Source organism: Triturus cristatus, chromosome 2_1 (genome assembly GCF_964204655.1).
Source record: "Triturus cristatus chromosome 2_1, aTriCri1.1, whole genome shotgun sequence".
Taxonomy (NCBI): domain Eukaryota; kingdom Metazoa; phylum Chordata; class Amphibia; order Caudata; family Salamandridae; genus Triturus; species Triturus cristatus.
In genome coordinates this window covers 419,004,271-419,028,298 of record NC_140581.1, presented here as the reverse complement: position 1 = coordinate 419,028,298, position 24,028 = coordinate 419,004,271, and the positions used below count along the sequence as shown (strand labels likewise).

The 24,028-nt window shown below is 42.1% G+C and overlaps 1 protein-coding gene across 1 annotated transcript in view; it reads left to right on the top strand.

The window, feature by feature from the left end:
* The window catches only part of ADAMTS6 (ADAM metallopeptidase with thrombospondin type 1 motif 6), a 1,840,341-nt gene that overhangs the window by 1,328,868 nt on the left and 487,445 nt on the right, over window positions 1–24,028 (top strand). Inside the window, exons 13-14 of the mRNA XM_085631708.1 lie at window positions 9,023–9,168; window positions 12,497–12,560. Of these exons, the coding sequence (XP_085487834.1) occupies window positions 9,023–9,168; window positions 12,497–12,560 (210 nt within the window). The remainder of the gene's footprint in view (window positions 1–9,022; window positions 9,169–12,496; window positions 12,561–24,028) is intronic.

Sequence of the window (24,028 nt, the reverse complement as noted above, 5' to 3'; positions counted from 1 at the left end):
TCGCTATGTCTCCGGCAATGCGCACTGACTGGCACATTTTTTCATATACTATGGGAATTCCCCCGCATACAGGAATACTGGATCAATGTTACCAGACAAATGGCCAGGGTCTGCGATAAGACAATACACCCGACACCTACGCTGTGCCTGCTGAACATCTTGGTAGCGACAAATCTCACGCAAATTGAGCAAGAATGGGCCTCGGGGGGCTGGGTGATAGCCAAGAGGAACATCGCACAGCGATGGGGAGTAGGCACCCCACCAAATCTAGTGGATTGGGCTAAAGATATGGACTATGCCATGCTCGCAGAAAAAGCGGTGTTAAAGGGGAGGGGGTGCCCGCGCAAGTGGGACCACAAATGGGGAAAGTGGAACAGGTATAGAGACAACATATGTATCTCTCCGACAATTGAACTTAGGAATGAGAGCAAGCGGTTGCCGGGAAGGGCAGCACTGGATCTACATGACACTGAGTAAAGGGTCCCGAGGGACCACTTGCCTAGGAGGAGTCCAGGTTTTACTAGATGGTGTAATAGCGCTGAAACTGTGGGGGACGTTCCCGGTACTGGGGACGGCAACAACGATGATTGGCAGTGTGTGAAGGGGGCGGAGAAATGGATGAACTGGTAATGGTAGACATTTGTGCATTGTCAATATATTTGTCAGGCTTGCTGTCTTTGTTCTCAATAAAAAGTGTTTTTTAAAAAAAGTTTGTGAAACTGAAATGTGTAGTGGAGGCACACTTTGTTTCATGTTCCGGAGTTAATGCTGTTGAGTGCATATCTTTTCTCTTTTGGGTATTGGAGAACTTGGATATATTTATATAATACAATGTATATTCACTTCACTGAAAAACAAAGGTTAAAGGGAAATTATAGTTAGGTGAAAATGTCAGTTAAAACATACCATTTAAAAAAAACTATAACAAAACCTTTGAAACTCTCCAGTTGTAGTTATCTCAAGTAACTATAACTTGTGCTCTAAAGTAACTATAACTTGTGCCCCCACCATGAACAGTGTTGTCATCAATGATATTATTGCAGTGATGTGATCAATGATGTCATAGAACATGACATAAGTGATATAATATGTGAGGTCATAAGTAGTGGATGGTGAGGATTTTTAAATAATGGCCCCTTGGGGTTGGAGGCCCTAGGACCCAACAGTGGTTTTGGGAGGGGGGCCCATGCCCCCATCCCTTTATCTTAGGAAGTGCCCTGGGTAGGTGGATCCCTTGGGGAGAGGTGCTGGGCCTTTGTCCTTGAAAAATACAAATGACCTATTCCCAAAGTGGTTCTGATCAGCTATCCTCCTTCCCCTTCCCTTGCTCCTGGCTACAGATTGTCTACGCTGACAAAGACAAGGGCAGGCCTTGTGACAGGTTCCTCTGTGTGTGCTGCAGGCTGAGCCCTTTTCAGGTGTAATCAGGGCAGGCTACTTTCTTCCTGTCAGGAAGACTCTCTTCCCTTACACATAGACCTCTTTGTCTCAATGACCACAACAATACACAACCCTCAACAGGAGAGCCATACCCAGTCATGTAACCCAGGGCACTGTCAGGAAGGCTCATTTGGTTTGGCAGGAAGAGGTCTTTTCAGAACAGTAACTTCAAATGTGACTTTCCTGTTGAAGAGGATTTTGAATTGCAATTCTTTTGAGTGGAAACATAATTTCTCTACTTGCTCCCAATCTGAAGTTAGCACTTATTAATTGTAATAAGACAGCCAAGTCTATGGCAGAGATAGCAGTGAAAACGGCATTAGCAGTTCTTCACTGCTCAAACATGTAAAACTTAAACCCGCATGTCCTACTTTTTAAATACCATGCACCCTTCCCTAAGGGTGGCTAAAGCCGACCTTAGGTGTGAATTACACGTAGCAAAAAGGAAGATTTGGGCCTGGCAAAAGGTTTATTTTGCCAGGTCGAAATGACAATTAAACACCACCACAGGCTGCAGTGGCAGGTCTGAGACAGGGTTTAAAAGGTTACTTTATTGGGTGGCACAAGGAGTACTGCTGCCCACTAGTAGCATTTAATTTACAGACCCTAGGAACATGTGGTACTATTACTAACAAAATGTAAGTAAATTAAATGTGCCAATTAGGTGTAGGCTATTTTTACCAATATTTTAGTTAGAGGGCACTAGCACTTTACTAATGGTTAGCACAGAATCCTTCAAGCCAACAAAAATAGGTATGACAAAGGGAGGCAAAAATCTGCGGTGACCCAGCAGAGAGGGCCTGGTCCAACAACCCTTGAAATATAGTGCTGAATTAAAAAACTAAATCAGACAAAAAAATAATTGAACATACTCAACTTTAAAATCAAAAAAATATTCTAGCATAAAAACTAATAAAACATAAGTGAATTATAACACAAAATATTATGTACGACTATATTTAAAAAAGATATTGAAGATTTATTTTTTAAAACAGCATTCTTACATACTATATTCTTTCTGATTGTATCTTTGGCATCCCAATATTTTTGCCACAATATTTGTGTCTCACAATATTTTTGAAACAGTATTTTGGAGGAATCATGTCTTAACTCCCAGGCATTCGTGCTAAGCTCAGAGAGTATCTGAGACATCACCGATCTGAAAGAAACATATGTCAAAGTGAGCAAACTCATGACCCCAGAATTCTGATGTGTTTTAGTCGATATGCCCCTGCAAACGTGTAATCATGATCCTAGATACAACATCCTGTTTCTCTAGTATAGTTCATTCATTCATTTGGCCAATGCTGTTAAATCAAGGACCAAAAAAGAAATTAGGCTAAACATTTGTTTTGATAATTAAAATTAGGCCTTTAATAAGTTGGCGAGATTCATATAATCAAGCTCAATCATCAAATTAATGCAAAATCAAAGATACAAAGCGTTAACAAATCAGAATAAAAATGAGTATGTTATTGAACATAGTCCAAACTAATAATTTCTGTAAAACTACAGATCAACACAAAGCTGCATTACTAAAATAACAGAACAGAAGCATCTGGTTGGCCAAAACAGACCTACTCAAATTCAGAAAAACTCCTAAAGACCAGTATATTCTAGGAGAGCTAGCAAAACTGCTAAGAATATCCTAAACAAGCCAATTCCAAACGCAAGATAGTATTTTGTGGCCCTTTCATTGAAATGCCATAGAAATGCTCAAATACAGATGCATATTCAAGTGGATATTTTATAAGTGGGGTATCATTGACATGCAATATATGCCCACATTCTCAGAATACATTTCTTAAGTGTATTCGTCAGTATGCCAGACTGGGAAAGCATCCACTTTCCTTGTGCTGCATATAATCAGTCCTGGCCTGTAAGGATTGTGGTATATACATCTCATTCACTATCTTCTTTAACCAGAAACATGGCTGAGTGAGCTAGTCGGGCTGTTTTCACAAACACATTTCCTTTGCTAATCCTTGCTGCCTCATAAAATGGCATCAGGAAAATGTAATTAAATAATAAGGGTTCTTTACACGAGGTTTATTTTTATCATATGTATTAAAAACTCAGCTGATTTCCACAGGGTTACCACTTACTGAATGGAGAACGTAGAAACCCTGCCCATTTATTCTAGTTAAATTACCAGAAATTCCATCTTATTGGTCATCCCTTTAGATGTATAGTTAGCCACTTGTACAACTAAGCTATAAGTAACATTCTAGTTGTAATGAGCAAGATTAAGATGGCATGTTAGCTCGAAGTCGTCCACGTTTAAATAACTGTTTCTCTCCTAAGCACCTAATCTATGAAAAAGGATGGTTTCTCAAAGTTGGATTACCGCACAATGGTAGACACTGATGGCAGTGCAATTCCTGATGAAGGCGAAACTCAGCAGATTATTTCTTAAAGAGTTTACAGAGCACAACCTAGACAACAGGCAGCTGAGTATTGCACAACTAAGTAAAGGCATAGCAATATGCCGCAACTACAGAGCTCCCTGCATTAGCAACGAATCTTGAGCAAAGCTTAAGTGCTGAATCTAACATGTAATGGAGCACTATAAAGCTAACTTAGAGAACACTAAGAGGCGCACGATACAAGCGTATGTGCTGTGAGCAATCAGCCTAGATCCTTTAATGTGGGTTTTAGCAATAATTCTTTAAACGTGTGATTGTTAAGTGCATTAAATATTTTCTTCTGAGATGCACTGTCTACATTTAGAAGGTGTTGAGATGTCAAGGTTGTTCCCCAAAGCACCTTTGTCCATATACCAAAGGAAGTGAATTTCGTGCTACACACACGAGCCTCGGAGTAGCACACCTCGCAAGAAAATCATTGACAAAATCATGCGTTGCTGGAGCAGCTGCTGAATAAATTGCCCGAGGCTGCTTTAGGGACTTCACTTAACCTGACAGTATACCCTATTCAGTTGGGTGGGCACCAGATATGGAGGACCACCCATCCTGATCATCTCGTGCTCAAATCACTTAAAAATAATAATTTCTGGGTGTTCCCCTGCATGTTCCTTGAGAACCAGCTTTTTCTCAAACATTACTTTGGATGTGAATTGCATGTTAAACAAACAGGGCCATCTTTTCTTTGTGAAGCAAAAGCAAATAATTTGAGTGAAAAAGATGTCCCAGACTCCGGAAGATTGATATGGAATCAATATTCTATCTTTCTACCAGACCTCATTTGTCCACAGCAGCCGGTTAGGCATCTGCTTGACAGCTCCAAAAGAAAGCAACCAAAATGAGTAACCTAGAGACCCTCCAATACATTTATTTATTTATTTTATTTGTGGGTTTGTATAGCGCTAGAATTGACTCCTAATGGAGTATCTCTGCGCTTTGGGCCAGGTTATTCAACCATTCATTACAGAGCAAGAGAGGGCTGAACTAGATCTCATTTTTGAACAACAAAGTTTTAAGTTGTTTCCTAAATTTCAGATGTTCGGGACATAGTCGTAAAGTTAGCGGGAGACTGTTCCACAATGTTGGTCCCACCACTGATAAGGCTTTACCACCATGTCTGGCCTTCTTGGCACTGCCAACAGATGACTATTGCTTGATCTAAGGGTCCTGGTAGGGGTGTAAGGAATAAATTTATTTTCCAGATAGAGGGGGCCTTGCCCATTTATGCTTTTGTGAATCAAACAGCATGTTTTAAATTTTGTCCGTTGACGGATTGAAAGCCAATGCGATTTTTCTAGAAGTGGCTTTGATGCTGTTCTTGGCGGGGCATTAAGGACCAGTCGAGCCGCTGTGTTTTGAATTACCTGTAATTTGGCCAACACTCCCTCATTAGCTGAGAGGAGCAGGCCATTGTAGTAGTCGAGCCGACTCAGAACAAGAGCCTGCACTAAGGTTTTTCTAAAAGAGTCCGGCAACAAAGGGAAAACCTTGCGTAGCAGGCTAATAGTATGAAAACATACGCCTGCAACATAGTGAGTGTGCTGTTTTAACACTAGATCCTGATGGAGGCGGATCCCTAGATTTTTGACGACCTGTTTAGGTTCTGGGACAGTGCCAAGATCAGAAGGCCACCAGTCAGGGGACCACAGTATCTTGGCTTACCCGAACAGCATAATCTCAGTTTTACTGACGTTGCATTGTAGGTAGATAGTGGACATCCATTGTCCTACAGCCTTCATGCCTGCAGAGAAGGAGTTCTTTATTTCCGTAGTAAGGGTTTTGAAAGGAAAGAGGAGCTGCGTGTCATCAGCATATGACACGGGGATGAAACCGAATTTGCGCATCACTCTTGCCAGGGGTGCCACACAGATGTTAAAGAGCGTAGGGCTCAGACAAGAGCCCTGTGGCACCCCTTTCGTAATTTCTACCTCCCTAGAACGGTACGTGCCCATGGTGACAGTCTGGGTACGATCAGTAAGAAAGCTCCTCAACCAGGCAAGGGCTTTGTTCTTAACTCCTACGTTCGACAACCGGTTAATAAGAATGTTATGTGACACGGTGTCGAACGCTGCTGACAAGTCAAGTAATACTAAGATCACCGCATAGCCTTTGTCTTGGAACATGTGTAGGTCGTCTACCACAGACAAAAGGGTGGACTCAGTGCTATGTTTCGGCCTAAACCCCGATTGAGAATAGTCTAGGCCGCCCACAAATTCAATGTAGCCGGATAAGAGTCTATTGACATATTTTTCTGTCAATTTCCCCAGAAAAGGTAGCAGTGAGATGGGCCTTAGATTGGCTAGTTCAGTCCATGGAATGGTGGTATTTTTCCTAATGGGCCTTACCAGCGCACGCTTCCATTCTCTGGGGACGGAACCCGAATAAAGAGACAGATTAACAAGTTTCCCAATCATAGGACATAGTTGTTCAGATAAAATAGGCATAAGTCTGGCAGGTATAATGTCATCTGGACTACCGCTTTTAATCTGTGTAGTTAATGCTAGTAGGTCCTTAGAGGTGATGGGGGGAAAAGTGTCTAGAAAGTGTACATTGTGCACATGTTCCGTGTCTTGAAAGACAAGGGTAGAGTCAGTAGTGTTAGCATTGTTAGAATCAACTATTTTCTCATAAATCGTGTCTATTTTATTTGAAAAAAATGAAGATATTTTGTCACAAAGCTGTTGAGACGCCAACTCAGAGCTTTCACAGGCAGCCGGTTTGACAAAAGACTGTAATACCTGATAGAGGACCCTCGGGGAGTTCTCTGCAGCAGCAATTTGACTGGGGTTCATCCAAGTATGCTTCTTCAGTTGCCTGGAGATGCTCGCTCGAGATACTGAGCTTGGTAGGAGGTTTTCACTTGTTTTCTGACTGACCACAGAATGTATTAGGATTATCTCAAAGTTTCTTTTACTAAACCATTGCATGATTGTTCGTTTATAATGGAACAAATGACCACCAAACACTGAAAAAATACCCTATTGTACACTAGATTAGTTGTCAGTTTACCTACCTTCAAACCCAGATTGACCATATTTAGGGTTACAAAATTACTCAATGTTTAGGGAAAACTATTTTCCCTGTCGTGGGTCTTTCTTTTATAAAACATTGTGTTCAAGTGCTTCAGTGATATTGTTTTAATTTAAATGAACTTAGCCTACAGATGCAATGATTTGTTTAATGAAAAACTATGCCTATAACTGGGGTGTCCCAGTGATATGGAATCATCTGTTAAACCCAAGCAAACAAGTAAATACTGTGATTTTCACCTATGGGGTAACAGCCACTGTTGCTGCTGGCTTTGGAACTGGGGAGCCAGACTTGAATCTCGGCGTCGACTCAACATCCTGTGATTTTAGGCAAATCATTTCAACTCCCCGTGGCTGAAAAAACAAAAAATTAACGTGGCCTTGTGTAATATAACTGGTGCTCATGTTAATCGCTTCAATACCTTCGGGCTCTCACAAAAAAAACATTGATGCATTGCATCTGGAGATATTATAGCCAAATAATGATCACCCACCCATCTGATTAGAAACTGATCCTATTCATACTGGAGATTTTATTGGAAATTGCTTGCAAGCTGGGGGGAAGGCTTGAGAGATAGAACGACATTGTTCTAACCGTGTCTTGAGTTAAAATGCAGTTACACAAATAATAGGTAGTTGATAGTAAGCCTATTATAAATACCTTTGTGGCAAATTGTATGTAACTACCGTACTATTATAATAGGCAAGATTATTTATTCCAGTTAGAAGCGGAACCCTCACTAGTGCAGCAGGTGCCGTGGCTGACGATCAGTGGGGCTTTCAGCACTCCATCTACGACTGCCTTTACCTACCAAACCTCAGGATGGGGAAGCGTGCCTTGGGATGTATTAGGGCATTTTAGGGTCCATGGCACCCTTGCTATGCCACTGATTCCAAATTGCAACCGGGGGCTCTTTATCGTGGGTCTGCGTTTCATGCTTTGTATGTAGGTGTTTGAGTTAGCTCGTATGCAAGCCTTTTTTGACGTACCATTGTCCTGGCATTACTTTTATTATGTCTGCAGTGCTAACGTAGACAAAGCACTGTAAGAAATTCCTCTCCTCCGGCCCCGGAGCATTAATCAAAGGGATTGTCATCATAAAAATGCATTCGCAGGGAACTTTCCATGTCCAGGGATTTTATAATGTTTTTAAACAGGCCTGAAAACGACCGAAATGTCTGAAAAGAATGCAAGAGTCGAGCCGTTGGAGACACGATGAAGCTTAGTGAGGCAGAGAGACCTTTGGAGGTCTTTTCTAAGGCTTAAAATGCTGGGCAGCAGAGGCCATAATATTCACGCTTGATTTGGAGAACAGTTAACTAATTGAACCAAGTCACAGTGGGTAGGTACCTTATTCCAGCCATTTGTTTTTTTTTTAGAAAATAAATAAATAAATAAATGCTGGGGTTCAAAGTTTTTCTTAGACGTTCGCTGAGTTAATGCTGAATACCATCTTTGCCAAATACAAAGTTCGTCTAGTCTTGATTCCATCTTATACCTTTTTCGTCTGCCGCCCTACGCATCCTGTCTCTTTATGTCACTCTTATGTCCTCACTTTCTCTTTTTGTTACTCTGATTTACTATATTTCTCTTCCTCCTTCTTTCTACCTTTGCTATTGTCGCTCTCTTGCTCTGGGGTCAAAGTCTTAAAATCGGGTGACTTAAAATATGTTTTTGTTCTGAAAAATGAATGTCACTGCCCACCACCTGCAACTACCAGCACAAATTAAGGACAGTTAAGAGAAGGCAATTGTCCATCACTTCTTATCTGTCAATATGATAAGGTTCAATGTAAATATTTAATCAAATGGAAGGGCAATGAGAATTTTGAGGTTGTCCAAGCAAAAAAATGTGGGACTACTGTTTTGCATACCAGAACTCTACTGTTTCCATGTCAGTTTACTCCTGAAATCCGTTGCTAACCTTCCCTACAGTGTAGTTGGAACTACAAGTACCATCAAGCAGAGTACTGCGTAACCAGAACTGTCTGACTCAGGTCATGATGATATGGTAGAGCTGGCAAATGTGGTGAAAAGTAAACCGATGACTATATACGTGATCCTTGCATGTTGTTGTCCTGAATGTTCTGTCAGTTCTGATCATTTTCTTTTTTCTGTGGAATTTTTCAGTGGTGCTATCATGGCGAGTGTGTTCCCTTTGGCACTTGGCCCCAGAGCATAGATGGGGACTGGGGCCCGTGGTCCATCTGGGGCGAATGCAGCCGGACCTGCGGGGGAGGCGTGTCCTCATCCATAAGACATTGTGACAGTCCAGCGTAAGTAGCTAAAGTAAGCTGGAGCCAACAAAAAGACACATTTGGAATCAATTCACTAATGTAGTTTCTTATGATATGCAACATAAAATATTTTACTTCTGTGCTAATGAATCTTTGCTGAAACAGGCGTCTGGAATTGCTATGCAGGACAGCTTGACCAAACGTGAGTTTCATATTTTAGAACTTATTCATTTTGTATTGTATATAAAATTTAGAGTGCAGTGATTTTGTGCCACACAGTCACAGAATAATGTGCTTATTAATTAAAATGAAAAAAGTGTGATATAATTCATAGGTACGCTCTTTTTTCCAAACGCACTGTTTTAGGGGTATTCGTATCCTTGGGGTATTATTTTGAAGATATAACTATTCATGCACTTATGATTTTTTTGATGAATGTTTTGAAATCATGGATATTTTACCACTATTACCAGCTAGTGTGTAAGATGTATAGTTGTGATAATACTTGATTAGATGTCACATGTTATACTTCATGATAATTGGTTCCTAGTTGCAAGTCACTAGACATGTCTCCCATTATTTTGTATGAAAAACAAGAACATTGTGAGAGGATTGGAAAATATGTATATTGTAAAATGATGCATTTATATGATAATCACGTTACTTCATGAAACAATGGAGACCTTGTTTGCAGCCTCGAGCTTTACCATAGAGCAATCCTTTTATATATGGCACTTTATTCTAATTAAAGCAATACAAATTAACCAAGAGCGCAACTCACAAAATGTATTAGAGTCTTAAATGATATCTCATAATATAATGGAACATGGCGTTTCTCATGATATCATTTCAGCTAGTGACCCTGTAAAGATCTTTATTAAAACTAAGCACATTTTAAAGTGGAAGTGATGATGATACGCAGTGGCCTAATACAACAGCATTGGGGAATACTGCTAGTAGAAATGCTCTGTACAAACCGTAATATATTAGTCACGTTGGCATAAGTCAAAATTCATGACCTTTCTGGGGTCAGAAATCAGCACTTGTGTATAAGTTCATATTCCCGATTCATTGATTGATGGTGAAGTTTATAGAGTACATGCTGCTTATTTCTAGATGTTTAGTTGGATGCAGCAAGCAAATGTATCCTCAAAACAGTATTATTTTAAATGGCTTTGGCAGAGCAGATGTGTTTCCGTTATAAAAAATCGGTATTTTACCTTGTTTTTTTCTTGTTTTAAAGACAAAAGAACAAAAGAAAAATATTTCATAAAGTCACTTCATTACTTTATAGCAATGTCCTCCCCTCTTTCCCCACACTTCCTTATTTAAAATCTGTCACTGTTTATGCCCATTTGGATTTTTGGTTGGAAGGATTTCTTATCTGATGGATGCAATCTATTTGACCTGTCCTACAATAGTTGTCTTTTCTGTTACTGTGTGTAACATTTTTTTTCTTTGGTTCACGGCCCTACATACGAGGCTACAAAATACTTGGTCACCCTCACAAACATGGTGCCTAAGATCAGCATGGAATTGAACAGGAGGATGAAAACCTCCCTCCCCCCCCCCAGCATAGGATGGAAGATGAGAAAAGTGCTTATTACATGTGACTGTAAACAGATGTGCCTGCTTTTACAAAACAGGCATTGATGGCTCAATAATGGCACTTTGCTATGAATGAACTCCCATCAGGCACACTTCCACTGACGTATTCTATACAGCCCCTTTTTTTAATTTACGCTGCTGAAACACGAGGTTATTTTAATAAACAGAACGGCCTCTGAAAATGACCGTTATATAAATGTATGGGCAAGTGCATCTACATTTGGGCAAAGGAGACAAATTTTATAGTTTACTTTGGTAATCTATATATGGCACTACCCAGCGCAATGCCTTCAAGAAATTAATTCAAAGATCTGAACGTTCTCAAAGAGAAGTAGTCGTCTTGATGTCAGCCATGAAGAGTGGTACACAAAGTATAGAAGCTTTTCATTTGTCTTTAGTCTCATTGCCAGATGGCAGTGTATCTATCTGCTACTGTACATCGGCCTAGATCTCCGATTTACTTTACTAACTAAACCTAAGATTCTGATTAAAGTACAGTTTTCAAAGGAAATCAGCAAAGTACCTTTAAAATCCTCTCTTAAGTGATTCCACGATATGAGGCCATAAGAGAAGTTGATGGATTGTGCAGTATCTGCTGTTTTGTCCAAGTGATATTGTAAGTACCTGGAACATCCTTGAAACTACTAAGGGTAGCCATTGCTGGCTGTTGCATTGACCACAGTTTCCACCTTTTGCATTGACCACTGCCTGTCACCATTTATACGTGCCCTTTTGGAAGAAACTGTGCATGGCTTAATAATTAGCAAACCCATTTGGAACTAAAGCTTGCTTTGGCATTGAATTGACCCATAGGAACCATCTGACCAACTCTAGTTTTAATCCTGCTCTTGCTTAGCAGTGACACACAGATTAATGACTCTTATATAAATCAGTAGGCGTTTAGTATGCCAATTAAATCAAACCTGTGACAAGGCTGAGCCGTGAGGAACTGGGCAGCAAAAGATATTTTAAGAAACCCTGTGTGAACCTTTCTTAACTGCTCTTTAGGAAAGACCTACCCTATTTAAGAACCACGTGGACAGGGGCCATTTGTTTATATGCTCATGTGCCTTAGTTACCAAAACAATGTTTTTACTGGGTATGGCACTCTTGTGTCAAGTCTCAAAAGATATGCAACAAAGAAAGAAGGTGAGCCCCACAAGAAACCTTTAAAGGTCATCACATTCATAAGGCAACGTGGTACACATGTGCTAATGGAGGCAATGCCCTTCAACTGAGTAGCAGTGGTAGAGACATGTGCAACACTATCTTCTTGACATGCTGCCTCTGTATGATTTAGAGCATCCTGACCTAGTGATAGACATATTTCACAAGAAACCACTCCGCTTTTTACAAAATAAAAATATGTGTATTTTACAGCTCACAATTCCAGTGACGGTTCGTCATTCTCTTTGCTTTGCTAAGAGCCTTATGTCACACTTCTCACAGGGACTCAGGTTGGTGACGTAACTAGACTTAGCCACGAGTCCTCTCTCGGCTGAGTTCCTTCCTGGGCAGTTATGTGATCAGTCCTGCATGCCATATTTTGAGCATAAATTCATAGTGGGGAAAGGAAAATGATTATTGAACTGGGCTTACATGGTCATTGACGACTTGCAGCTTCAAGACGCTGCATGCGAATTGAAGCATTATATACAAGCATGTGTATTTCTATTATATTTTTTCTATATTGCTGCAATTAGTTTACAGTTGGAGATGCACCAGTCACATTAAAAAACTAAATGAAATCTTTTTTCAGACCTTCAGGTGGAGGAAAGTATTGCCTTGGAGAGAGAAAACGTTACCGTTCCTGCAACACAGATGTGAGTATATCAGCCTTGTACCTAAATACATACTTTCCACTTATTTTGCAGGGAATTAGATATTGTTGCCATTTTTGTAGTGCGTTTAATTACAAAATTAATATTTAAAGCATAATATGTTCAGTCAAGCTTTCCTTTTTATCTCTCTACTACCTCTGACCTGTTTTCCCCTCCTTCATTTCCCTCCGCAGTCCCCCCTACTTCACTTCTCTGTTTCTTTCTCTCTCTCCGCTTCTAATTTTCCCCTTCCAGTTCTACATCATCTCTTCTCTTCTGTCATCAAGCTCTTTGTTCATCTTTTTATCTAAATATATTTCTGTTTTACCCTCGGCCTCTACAGCCCCTCTTTCTCACTCTCCCACTTCAATCGAATTAATTTCTTTTTTTTTTAAAGTTTTTTTGTTTTTAGTTTTTATAGTTCATATTCATTTATTGAGAAAAGGAATTAACAATACATAGAAACAAGAATATGTATGCAATTTTTTTTAAATAACTTGTGTTCATACAAAGTAGCAATAAATCATATATAATAATAAACAAAAGTAATAGATAAGTTATATAAAATTAGTTATATAACATTATAGAGCAGAGGAAGAAAATAATTTGAGTATATATATTAGAAAATGAGTAATGTTTTGTAGAATAGAAAAAGGAATAGGTAGTAGAGAAAACTTAAATGAATACACAAATATTAGATGAATAATAAAGTATAAATATATGCAAATGAATATATATAAATTAAAGAAGGATTAGAATATAAGGTTATATCGTATGATAAGAGTGGAAAGAAAAGAATTCAAGGATTGTGAAGAAAGGGAGCCCAAACTTGCTGAAAAATGTCCTCTTGACCTTGTAATCTATAAATAATACGTTCATGAGAAGCAGTTTGAATCATTGCTACCATCCATTCTTCCTGTGTAGGGGGACTAGATGATTTCCAATGTCGCAGAATACAGTTTTTAGCTGTGGAGAGTGCAGTATGTAAAAGACGATGTTGCGGGCGTGTAATAGTAATAAGGCTTCTAAAATCATGTAATAAAATAATGGGGTAAGAGGAGTGTGGAGAGAAGGGATCAAATCCTTTAGTGTTTTCCCAACATATGCCCCAAAATTCTGCATGGAAAGGCAGCCTCAGAATATGAGGGGAAGATCACAATTAACACCGGTACACGTCCAACATATAGAGTGAGGTAGAAGTCCTGCTGTTTGTAATTTTAGAGGTGTCAAATGCCAATCATGTAAGGTCTTAAAAAGGGAGACCTTCAAACAAGCCTCGCTGGTACCCTTGTCTAGAGATTCTATCATATCCGACCAGTCACCGTCTTCAATAATGATGTGTAGACGGTCTTGCCATTTCTCTTGAAGAGCTTTGAGAAGTGGTTGTGAATATAGGTGGTGGATCAAGACACCATACAGGCCTGATAATACCCCTTTATGTTGACCCCAAGTAAAAAGGTAGTCCAAGATGGTCGAAAAATTCAGAGACCAGGGAGAAGAACCAAGACATCCTTTGAGACAGCACTGCAGTTGTAAGTAAAGTGTGAGCTGATGCGGCGGGAGATCAAACTCTTCTCTAAGTGAATCAAAGGATTTTAGTTCTCCATTTAGGATAAGTTGATCAATCATGTGTATTCCTCTTGATTTACAACTAGATAATTGAAGTGCACAACCTCTTATACGAATGCTTTTATTACCCCAGAGTGGGGCTTTAAGGTGTAATCGGTGGCCAATTCGGAGGATGCTATGTGCACGTTGCCATGTTTGATAAGTAGCTTGCATTATTGGATGCAGGGAGAGCAATGTGGATGACGGAGTCCATTAAGGAAATCTAGACCATCACTTCCATTAAGTATAGAATGTTCTGTAGTGACCCACTGTGGAGGATCTGTTGTACCCGGAAGTAAGTAAACTAGCTGTAAATATGTAAAGCTAAAGAATAATGTTCTAAGGGTGGTAATCTCCGATCGAATTAATTTCAATACAGTTTGCAGTTAAATCTAATGATACTTTATTGGTATGTGGTGAAATGGAAAAACGTCCCCTGCATGGCTCTGGAGAGCGTGTACCCTTGTCTCAAGTTCATCATATCAAGCTATAGATTTCTTACCCTATCACAGCACAGATAACAATTGTGTGTACACAAGAGACATTTTAGCAACATTGATTGAGACTTAGAACAAGGGTCTGTGATTTTTTTTTTTTTTTACTGAGGTTTTATATAGTGCGAACTTAACCCGGTATCGGGTATCAGAGCGCTTTACATAGCCCCAGTTGCGTTACATGAGGACACATTCATTTTTGTAAGGCACGGGGAAATTAAGTGATTTGCCCAGAATCACAGGATGTTCAGCGTCATTGCCGAGACTCGAACCTGGTTCCCCAGATTCGAGGTCGACCGCCCTAGCCATCAGGCCAACTCCTCTCCCCATTCTTGGAGGGCACTCAATGTTCACCCCCCTTTTACTGAGCATGACTACCGTTAGCTCAACAGGCTATCGAGGATTGACGGTGGTGGCAGAAATAGCAGTTATGGTAGGAAAGCAGGCCTTTTTACCAGTCCTTGTCAGGAGGGTCCCAGCTTTTTAAATTTGTTCTGTCAGTCTCCTACTCCTGGGTCCTTCATGCATCCATGTGGGACATGGATATCAGTTGTGTACATATTACTGCTGTGTGTAGATGTATGGGGCATATGCTACAGGTGGCAATTGTCACACTGGAAACCATTTTGTGTTTCCAACCTCCATGTAGTACCTATGGTGGAGGGTTGGAGAGAGTTGAGACAGCAGAAGTTGAATGACAGGGCTCCTTTTGGAAATTCCAGGGATCCTTTGTAGTGGGTCAGACTGTTTGGTGCAAAATAGAAAGTCAGAGGGCTCCTTTGAAACTCTAGAACGGCTATCCCCTACCAATTTACAGATATTTGAGTGGGACAATCTCCCTTTCTTTTGTACCCATGTTTGGGCCTCCCCTGAGAGAAGACATCCCAAACCCCTCTTCCCCACCACCCTCCTGCTAGCCCCTTCCACCAAAGACCTTGGGTGCACCAGTCTTAATAGGATAAGCAAAATGCACAGATCTGCCAAGATGAGGTCTCCAAGATGACTGTTGGTTTAAAGATGGGATAGAAACGACCAGCCATGGTGCCATGATTTCTCTACTAGTGGTGACAGAGAAAGAGAAACTCTCTGTGCTTCAGGTTTGATGGAACTGCCACCAACTCTTTATGCCCAATGTGGGACCAAAACCTGGAAACTTCATTTAAGATTGCCAGGAGGCATTACCTTGGCCCCTCTTTCAGCGAGAGAGCTAACAGACAGCTCAGGAATGGCATTGTAAGTGCTCTTGCATGCGAAAGATACTGCTGAGAAGGAGAGGGGTCATGAAGGAGCCTAGGCAGCACACAAAAAGGTCCTGCACCTCTGTACGAGTGTGAGGCTCTACGAGTGTGAGGCTCGGGTGTCCTAAAGTGTCCCTAAATCATGATAGTAACCACCCACACACCACCCAAAGATTACCCCCCTCTGACACTGCTATTGGCCCACCTTCCCCGAGAAGGAATCGTAGGTCCAAGTTTCAGCCGAAGGCATTTATGGAGACTCTGCCCCAGCATCGGGGTATTGCTAATTTATCCAGTATTGGGGTATCTTTCATAAATTCACATGCCTGTATCATTCCCCGTCGATGAGGCGGGTGTCCCATGGTAAATACAAAAGTAGTGCCAAAAATAATAGTAGTAGTAGGCCCCAAAGAAAAGGCCTTAGGCCTAGATCTTAGCAGCCTATCTACATCATTATGCCAAAAGAACCAAAAAAATGGTACCAACCAATCAGCTATCAGCACCCTCTAGAACACTCTCAGCAGAGCCAGTTCTCCTCAGATTTCCACCGCACGTCGTGTGGAAGGGAGTCTCCCTGAGTGCCACTCAGTTTTCTACTTTATTCCATGATGTCTGACAAGAAAGGCTTGTTCAATTCCTGCAGAACCTGCGCCAAGAAGAGAGTCCATGTTGATGACCAGCATATGGACTGCATCTACTGCCTCTACCCTAAACATGAAGCAAAACATTGCAAAATTTGCCGGAACCTTCCCTACTAAGACTCTTAGGGATAGGGAGGCGAGAGTGCTGTTATGGCTTAAATCCTCTTCGGCTGAAGAGGATGATAGAGCCTCAACTTCCAGCAAGAGAGCTAGGTCTCATGACAGCTCTTCAAGCGAGGGGAAAAAACACCATAAATCTTCCCACTCTACTTCTGGCCCTTCTCAGAGGACTCCTCTCATCTCCTCTGGGTCAGCGCACTCTCCTCAGGACTCTGCTCTCAGGGACTCTGAAAAGACATCTTCAAAAACTGTGAGTAAAAGCCTTTCAAAATCTCTGGCTTTCCCTCCTTCGTCAACGATTTCTGTCACTTCTTCTGCTCCTTCGTCGACGGAGACTGTCTCGACGACGTCTATCACCTCTCCTATACTGTCGACGAGGATTACTATCCTGTCAAAGAAAACCGTCGTCGAGGAATCGTCGACGAAGACCTCGCTTCGACGAAGTCAGCGTCGAAATCCATATCAACAACGTAACCGTCGACGAGAGAAGTTTCGTTGACGAAGGTGCAGCTGGTTACTACCCCGTTGACAACTCCGTCGACGATGATCCCGTCGACGTCGAGCCCGTCGCCGATGATCCTGTCGACGACGAGCCCGTCGACGTCGAGCCCGTCGACGACGATCCCATCGACGACGATCCCGTCGACAACATTGACAAAGAGCCCGTCGACGACGAATCCATCGACGAAGAGCCCGTCGATGACAATTCCTTCGACTGGGGATTAACCTGTTCCGTCTGCAGCTCCTGCATTACTTATAGCTCCTACTCATTAAACACCTGTTTCATCTAGGAGTTTTCAGCTCAAAACATTTGAAAGACATGACTATAGCAATATTTCACCACTTACTCACTCACAACTCCTGGATACATATGTGCAGGAAGAGGATGATGATTACGAGGACGAAGAGGAAGAAGGACCATTTGGGATAGCTCATCATCCTTCTGAGCTACACATCAAATGTCAGGATGACGATGATGAAGAGGGGGAAGATTATCAAGAACAATATTATCAAGAGGACATTGTCATCCTGCATCACAGAGTTTACCATAGGCAACCTCGCCAGAGTGAGATGTCGCATCTGCCTCCAACTCTAATACAAGACCTGCAAGCCATGCTAACAGATTACAGACAGCGTTTTCCCCCACAGCAAGTAATTCCACAGGTTCCACCACCACCTGTGCCGGTTCCGGATCCTTTGCCTTCACCTGACGCTCCTGTTTCAACGCCTCAGCTTCCAGACCCTCCTCAAGACCCGCATCAGGGTCAGGACACGTCCTCCGAAGAGGAATTTGAAGAGGGTGAACTTCCAGAGACCATTCCGGCAGATCCTTGGGATTCTTATATTATCCCTATGTCTGCCCAACTGACTCCTCTACCATCTGATTCGCCCCCAGAGGATATAGGGGGATTTCATAATCTAATGCAGCGAGCTGCTGCTAGATTTCAATTGCCTGTTACGGTTGAACAATCTGAATGCTTCCTACATGATTTTAAGGAGAAGCCCAGAAAGATTACGAGAGCTGTCCCCATAATTGATTACATCTGGAAAGAAGGGATCAAAATCAGGAAAACTCCTGCATCTGTGCCAGCAGTGCTTCCACGGATAGATAAGAAATACCGTGCTCCGGCCAATAGTCCATCCTGTCTCATTGGCCATCCTCGACCAGATTCGGTCATTTCCCAGGCTGCCCAACAAAGATATAAGAACCCGGCAACACCCATTACTACACCGCCAGACAAGGAAGGGCGTTGTCTTGATTTGATCGGCAAGAAGTTTTCGATAATAGCAGTTGCCTCCATCAGAGCAGCTAACTCCCTAGCAATAATAGGGAGTTATGACCACCAAATGTGGTCAGAGATGGCTGGACTTATTGAGCTTATTCCGGAAGACAAGAGACAGGAAGCAAGAAAAATTCTATTGGAGGGAGAGTGTGCGGCATCTGAAACCATAGATTGCGCACTAGACATTGTCAATACAAAATTTCGCCAGCTGGCTGGTGCGGCAGTACTCAGGCGCCAGGGTTGGCTTAAGGCCACCACTTTCAGACCTGAAGTCCAGACAAAAATATTGGACATGGCCTATGATGGCGAATCGTTGTTTGGAAAACACATCGACAAAGCTCTCCAGGCAAAAAAAACTGATACAGATACGGCAAGATCCTTGGGTTCATTGCAGTACAAACACGAAACCTTCAGAGGTGCAAGGGGGCGTGGGTTTTCCTCTAGAGGAGGATACCAAAACCAGCAGAATAGACAATACCAGCCCCAATATAGACAAACTTACCAATCTTCATACAGGCAATCCAACACGTCTGGTTTCTCTCGTCAGGGCGGTCGAATACGATATCAAAATCAAGGACGGAACGCCAACAGAAAGCAGTGATCTTCGCAGGGCGCCTTCCACACCTATTACCCTTCCCGTGGGTGCGAAAATTTCAGCATTTGTGGACAAGTGGCAAGAAATTATCTCAGACCAATGGGTTCTAGACCTGGTGAACAACGGTCATACCCTAGAATTTGTCACCAAGCCACCCACCACTCCTCCCAAGGGACCCCCTCCCCCTCGTCTTCACTTATTATTCAAAGAAGCTTTAACGATGCTCCTCAAGAATGCAATGGAGAAGTTTCCATCACATCAGAAACGGACGGGTTTCTATTCCCGATTTTTTCTGATCAAAAAGAAATCAGGAGAATGGCGCCCGATTCTAGACCTTCGCAACCTGAACAGATTCCTCAAAAAACAAGGATTTCGCATGGTCACACTTTCATAGATTCTAGGTTGTCTTAACAAGGGAGATTTTATGGCTTCTTTGGATATGGAAGACGCTTCCACATCCCAATACATTCCAAGCATCGCAAATATCTTCGCTTCACTGTGGCTGGCGCCCATTATCTGTTCAAAGTGCTCCCGTTTGGACTAAAATCGGCTCCAAGGATCTTCACACAGTGCCTAGCTCCTGTAGCAGCAGCGTTAAGATCCCGGGGAATCCAAGTTTTCCCGTATTTGGACGATTGGTTAATCAAGGGTCCTTCGGAAAGAGCAGTCAAGATTGCCGTTACAACGTCTATTCATCTTTTCAACTCTCTGGGGATAACTGTGAACAGGAGCAAATCTCAGTTATGCCCGATGCAGGTCCTTCCATTTCTAGGAGCTCTGCTGGATACCGTCCAGTGCAGGGCATTCTTATCTCACGAACGGCAGGTTCGTCTTCAAAAGCTGGCAATTCTGATTTCCAGAAGAAAGTCAGTTTCTGTCCGCATGTTTGCTTAACTCCTGGGGATGTGCTCTTCCGCAATAAATCTCGTCCCTTTGGCAAGACACCCAATGAGACGTCTACAGGAGGAGCTACACCTTCAGTGGCAACAGGCAATGGGTTCCTTCGACGACATCCTCAAAGTCACACCACGCATGGAAAACGCTCTGCATTGGTGCCCAACTTAGCAGAAGGACTCACTTTCATACAAGATATTCCAGATTTTGTTCTCACAACGGATGCCTCCATGGAAGGATGGGGAGGTCATCTCCAAGATTTACAGATACAAGGAAAGTGGTCTCCAGAGTACAAGAAACAACATATCAATTGCCTGGAATTGCGAGCGATTTTCCTGTCCCTGCAAGCTTTCCTTCCAAGGATTGCAGGTTCATCGGTACTGGTTCAACCGACAATACCACCAGCATGTTTTACGTGAACAAGCAAGGAGGGACAAGATCGGCAACTTTGTCAAGAGAGGGTCAGGAGTTGTGGGAATGGGTCACACTCCATATCATAACCCTCAGAGCAGAACATGTCAGGGGTCTCCACAATACCCTAGCGGACACGCTCAGCAGGTCCCAATCGGACTGCCATGAATGGGAGCTAGAGCAGACAAGTGCTCAGAGTGCTCTGAGCTTTGTGCAAGCCGGCACTGGATTTGTTCGCAACGAAGGACAACAAAAAATGCCGATATTACGCCAGCAGATACCCTCAACAGGGATCAAGGGGGAATGCCCTGTCCATGCGATGGTACGGGATTTGTGCTTACACTTTTCACCCAATACCTCTAATCTCGAGGGTAATACGCAGGATGAAATTGGAGGGCTGCCGTCTCATCCTGATTGCACCCTGGTGGCCACGCCAGTACTGGTTTCAAGGGCTTCTGTTATTATCCCAGGAACAGCCGATCCGACTTCTTCCGACACCCACAATGCTGTCGAGGAACAAAGGTGAGGTGCTTCACCCGGACCCTCAGTCTCTACATTTACACGCATGACTCCTGATTTCTTAGAATTCAAGGACCTCAACATCCCTCAGGACTGTCGTGACATATTGACAAAATCACGAGCTCACAGCACAATTAAGACTTACCGTCTAAAATGGAAGCAATTTTGCTGTTGGTGCGAAGCTAACAATGTTCACCCGGTGGAAGCTCCTGCGGAACAGATCCTTCCTTGTTTGTTGCATCTGGCAAAGTCTGGGCTCACCTTCTGATCAGTCAAAGTCAATTTAGCCGCACTTTCCAGATTGAGAAAGGGTGCTCAACTTCCTTCTTTATGTTCATCCTCTTTGATCAAACAATTAATGAAAGGACTTTTCCGAGCGTTTCCTCCGATAAGGCTTCCTCCACCGGAGTGGGAACTCAACACTGTCTTAACTCAACTAATGAAACACCCATTTGAGCCGATCCACAAAGCCGAACTCAAATTCCTCACCTGGAAGGTTGCCTTACTTCTGGCTCGTCCGCTAGAAGAGTGAGTGAGATTCAGCCTTTACTATAAAGGTACCATTTCTACACTTCACTCAGGACTACGTGACCCTCCGGACTAATCCTACATTCATACCTAAAGTACCGTCACCGTCACAATGAACCGGTAAAATTAAGGACTTTCCTTCCAAATCCGTCTACACCAGCGGAAAGAGCCTTACATTCTCTTGATATTAAAAGATTTTTAAAATTCTACCTTAAAAAAACAAAGAGCATTAGAAAATCTGACCAGTTGTTCGTGGCTTACGGCCAAACTACTCTGGGAACTGCAGTCACAAAAACCACAATTGCCAGATGGATAGCATCTACAATCCATTTCTGCCATGACAAAACTCACAGGCCATTGCTACGGAAAGCCAAGGCCCACTCCACAAGAACGGTAGCAGCGTCTACAGCGTTGTTTGCTGGGGTGACTCTAGAAAATATCTGTCGTGCTGCGACATGGAAGAATGTCCACACGTTCACGAGACATTACTACCTTCAATCTACGCATCAGGACGATGCAGCAGTTGGACAAGCTGTCCTATGCCATCTTTTTCTTTGAGGTCAGTTTCAGGTACCTTTTCTGTCTTTCAAATGCATATTTGTCTTGCATTTTTTCATGACAATGCCATTTCTGCAATGATGGCATGTCTGACATAGAATGTTATTACAGTGCATGTTTCATTTCCCTGCGTATGTTACATGTTTTTTGAATTATAAGGTTTGGTTTATTATACCTTTTGTTCACAAGTCATGGATGCAATTGGGAGTTTATCAGCACTAGTCTCTCACCATCCGCAAACGACTGTATACTTGGTATACTGCTTGCTACTCTGATTCAGGCATGTGAATCTATGAAAGATACCCCAATACTGGATAAGTAAACAAGTTACTTACCTGTAGCTACAGTTATCCAGTATTGGTATCTTTCATAGATTCACATGCACCCACCCTCCTCCCCGTAGAGTCAGTTCTCTATGTTTTGGGACACTTACTTCCCACTTGTGCTATGGAAAATCTGAGGAGAACTGGCTTTGCTGAGATTGTCCTAGAGGGTGCTGATAGCTGATTGGTTGGTACCAATTTTTTGGTTCTTTTGGCATAATGATGTAGATAGGCTGCTAAGATCTAGGCCTCAGGCCTTTTCTTTGGGGCCTACTACTACTATTATTTTTGGCACTACTTTTGTATTTACCGTGGGACTCCCGCCTCGGCGACGGGGAATGATTCAGGCATGTGAATCTATGAAAGATACCAATACTGGATAACTGTAGTTACAGGTAAGTAACTTGTTTTCATCTGCAGGTTCCCAATACCTCTCTGATACATCTTTTGTACCCTTCTAGGCCACCAGATATTGTAACTGGCCTCTGTGAATACGAGAGTCAATGATGTTCCTCAACCTTAAACTCGGGTGATGAACCTATTAAGACTTCTTATTGACTATATATCATACACAGCATGTTTAACATTAGAGATTTGAAATACTATATGGATTTTCCAGTGAGAGGATATGGCAGAATTTCCCACTTTCCCTGAAACTGTAAATAGCACCACAAATCAAGGTGCAAATTTAGAGTGATAGCCCGGAATGGTCAAATATTTTGTAGACAACCACACCCTGTCTCCCTTCTGATGGCTTGGTGTTTCCTGCTTTGTCTATCTGCAACACATTTAGAAGTTGCCTTCTCTTATAACAGATGTTGATGTGTGGTCTTTGAATGTTTTGGAGACTTTTCAGGGAAGCAGTTACAGAGGGAACTGTGGAAGTCATTAGCTTCTGTGGTATTTTCTGTGGATTAAATGCATAAGGACAAATGAATGCAGATTCTCTCATGGATAAATGCAATGGATTGTTATATTCATTCTCCGTCAAATCAATCCATCAGTTCCAAGTGTTTAGATTATACATGAGGAAGCATCTATGTTTCCAGGGACTGATTCAGCCATTCCATTTGACCATCAGTTTTTAGGTGGTAACCGGTGAGCTGGAATCGCTAATTCCTGTTGATAAAGGGCTGTGCATTGAGTTCCTCTATCTGTGATGAGAAATTCTGGAAGGCATGGATAATGAAAATTACTGCTAATTCCATGTTGCTGGGAAGCTTCTTGAGTGGAACAAGGTGACCCATTTTAGTGAAGTAATCGATAACAACCAGCAATGCAGTTTAATAATTTATATAGAGTTAAATGGACTATAAAGTTTATCATGATCATACTCCATGGTTAATTTTGAAGTTGATATGCAGTGGTTGCAAAACACCTGCAGCAGGAGTCAATGATGCTTTGAGTTTAATACATATCGCACATTTCATAATGTTCTCTATAACAGATGTCCTGAGAGTGGGCACCAAAAGTTTATCCTGATTCCCTGCTGCTGGTGAATAGTAACGCTGTAAATTGAGTCAATGTGCAGAAAAGGAACTAGGTTTCACCACAGTATAAAACGTAATTTCTGACACATCTAATGTCAGGTTCTTGTTGGATTTATTACTTGTTTTGAATTTCCTGTTTGTCTTAGTTTGACAACTTCCCAAACATTATTGAGGCTGTGGAGAGGAGAAGACTAAAATGCATGGAGCAGAGTCTGTTAATTCAGATTGCACTGAACCATCAGTCTTTTGAGAAAGGGTGTTTGCCTTT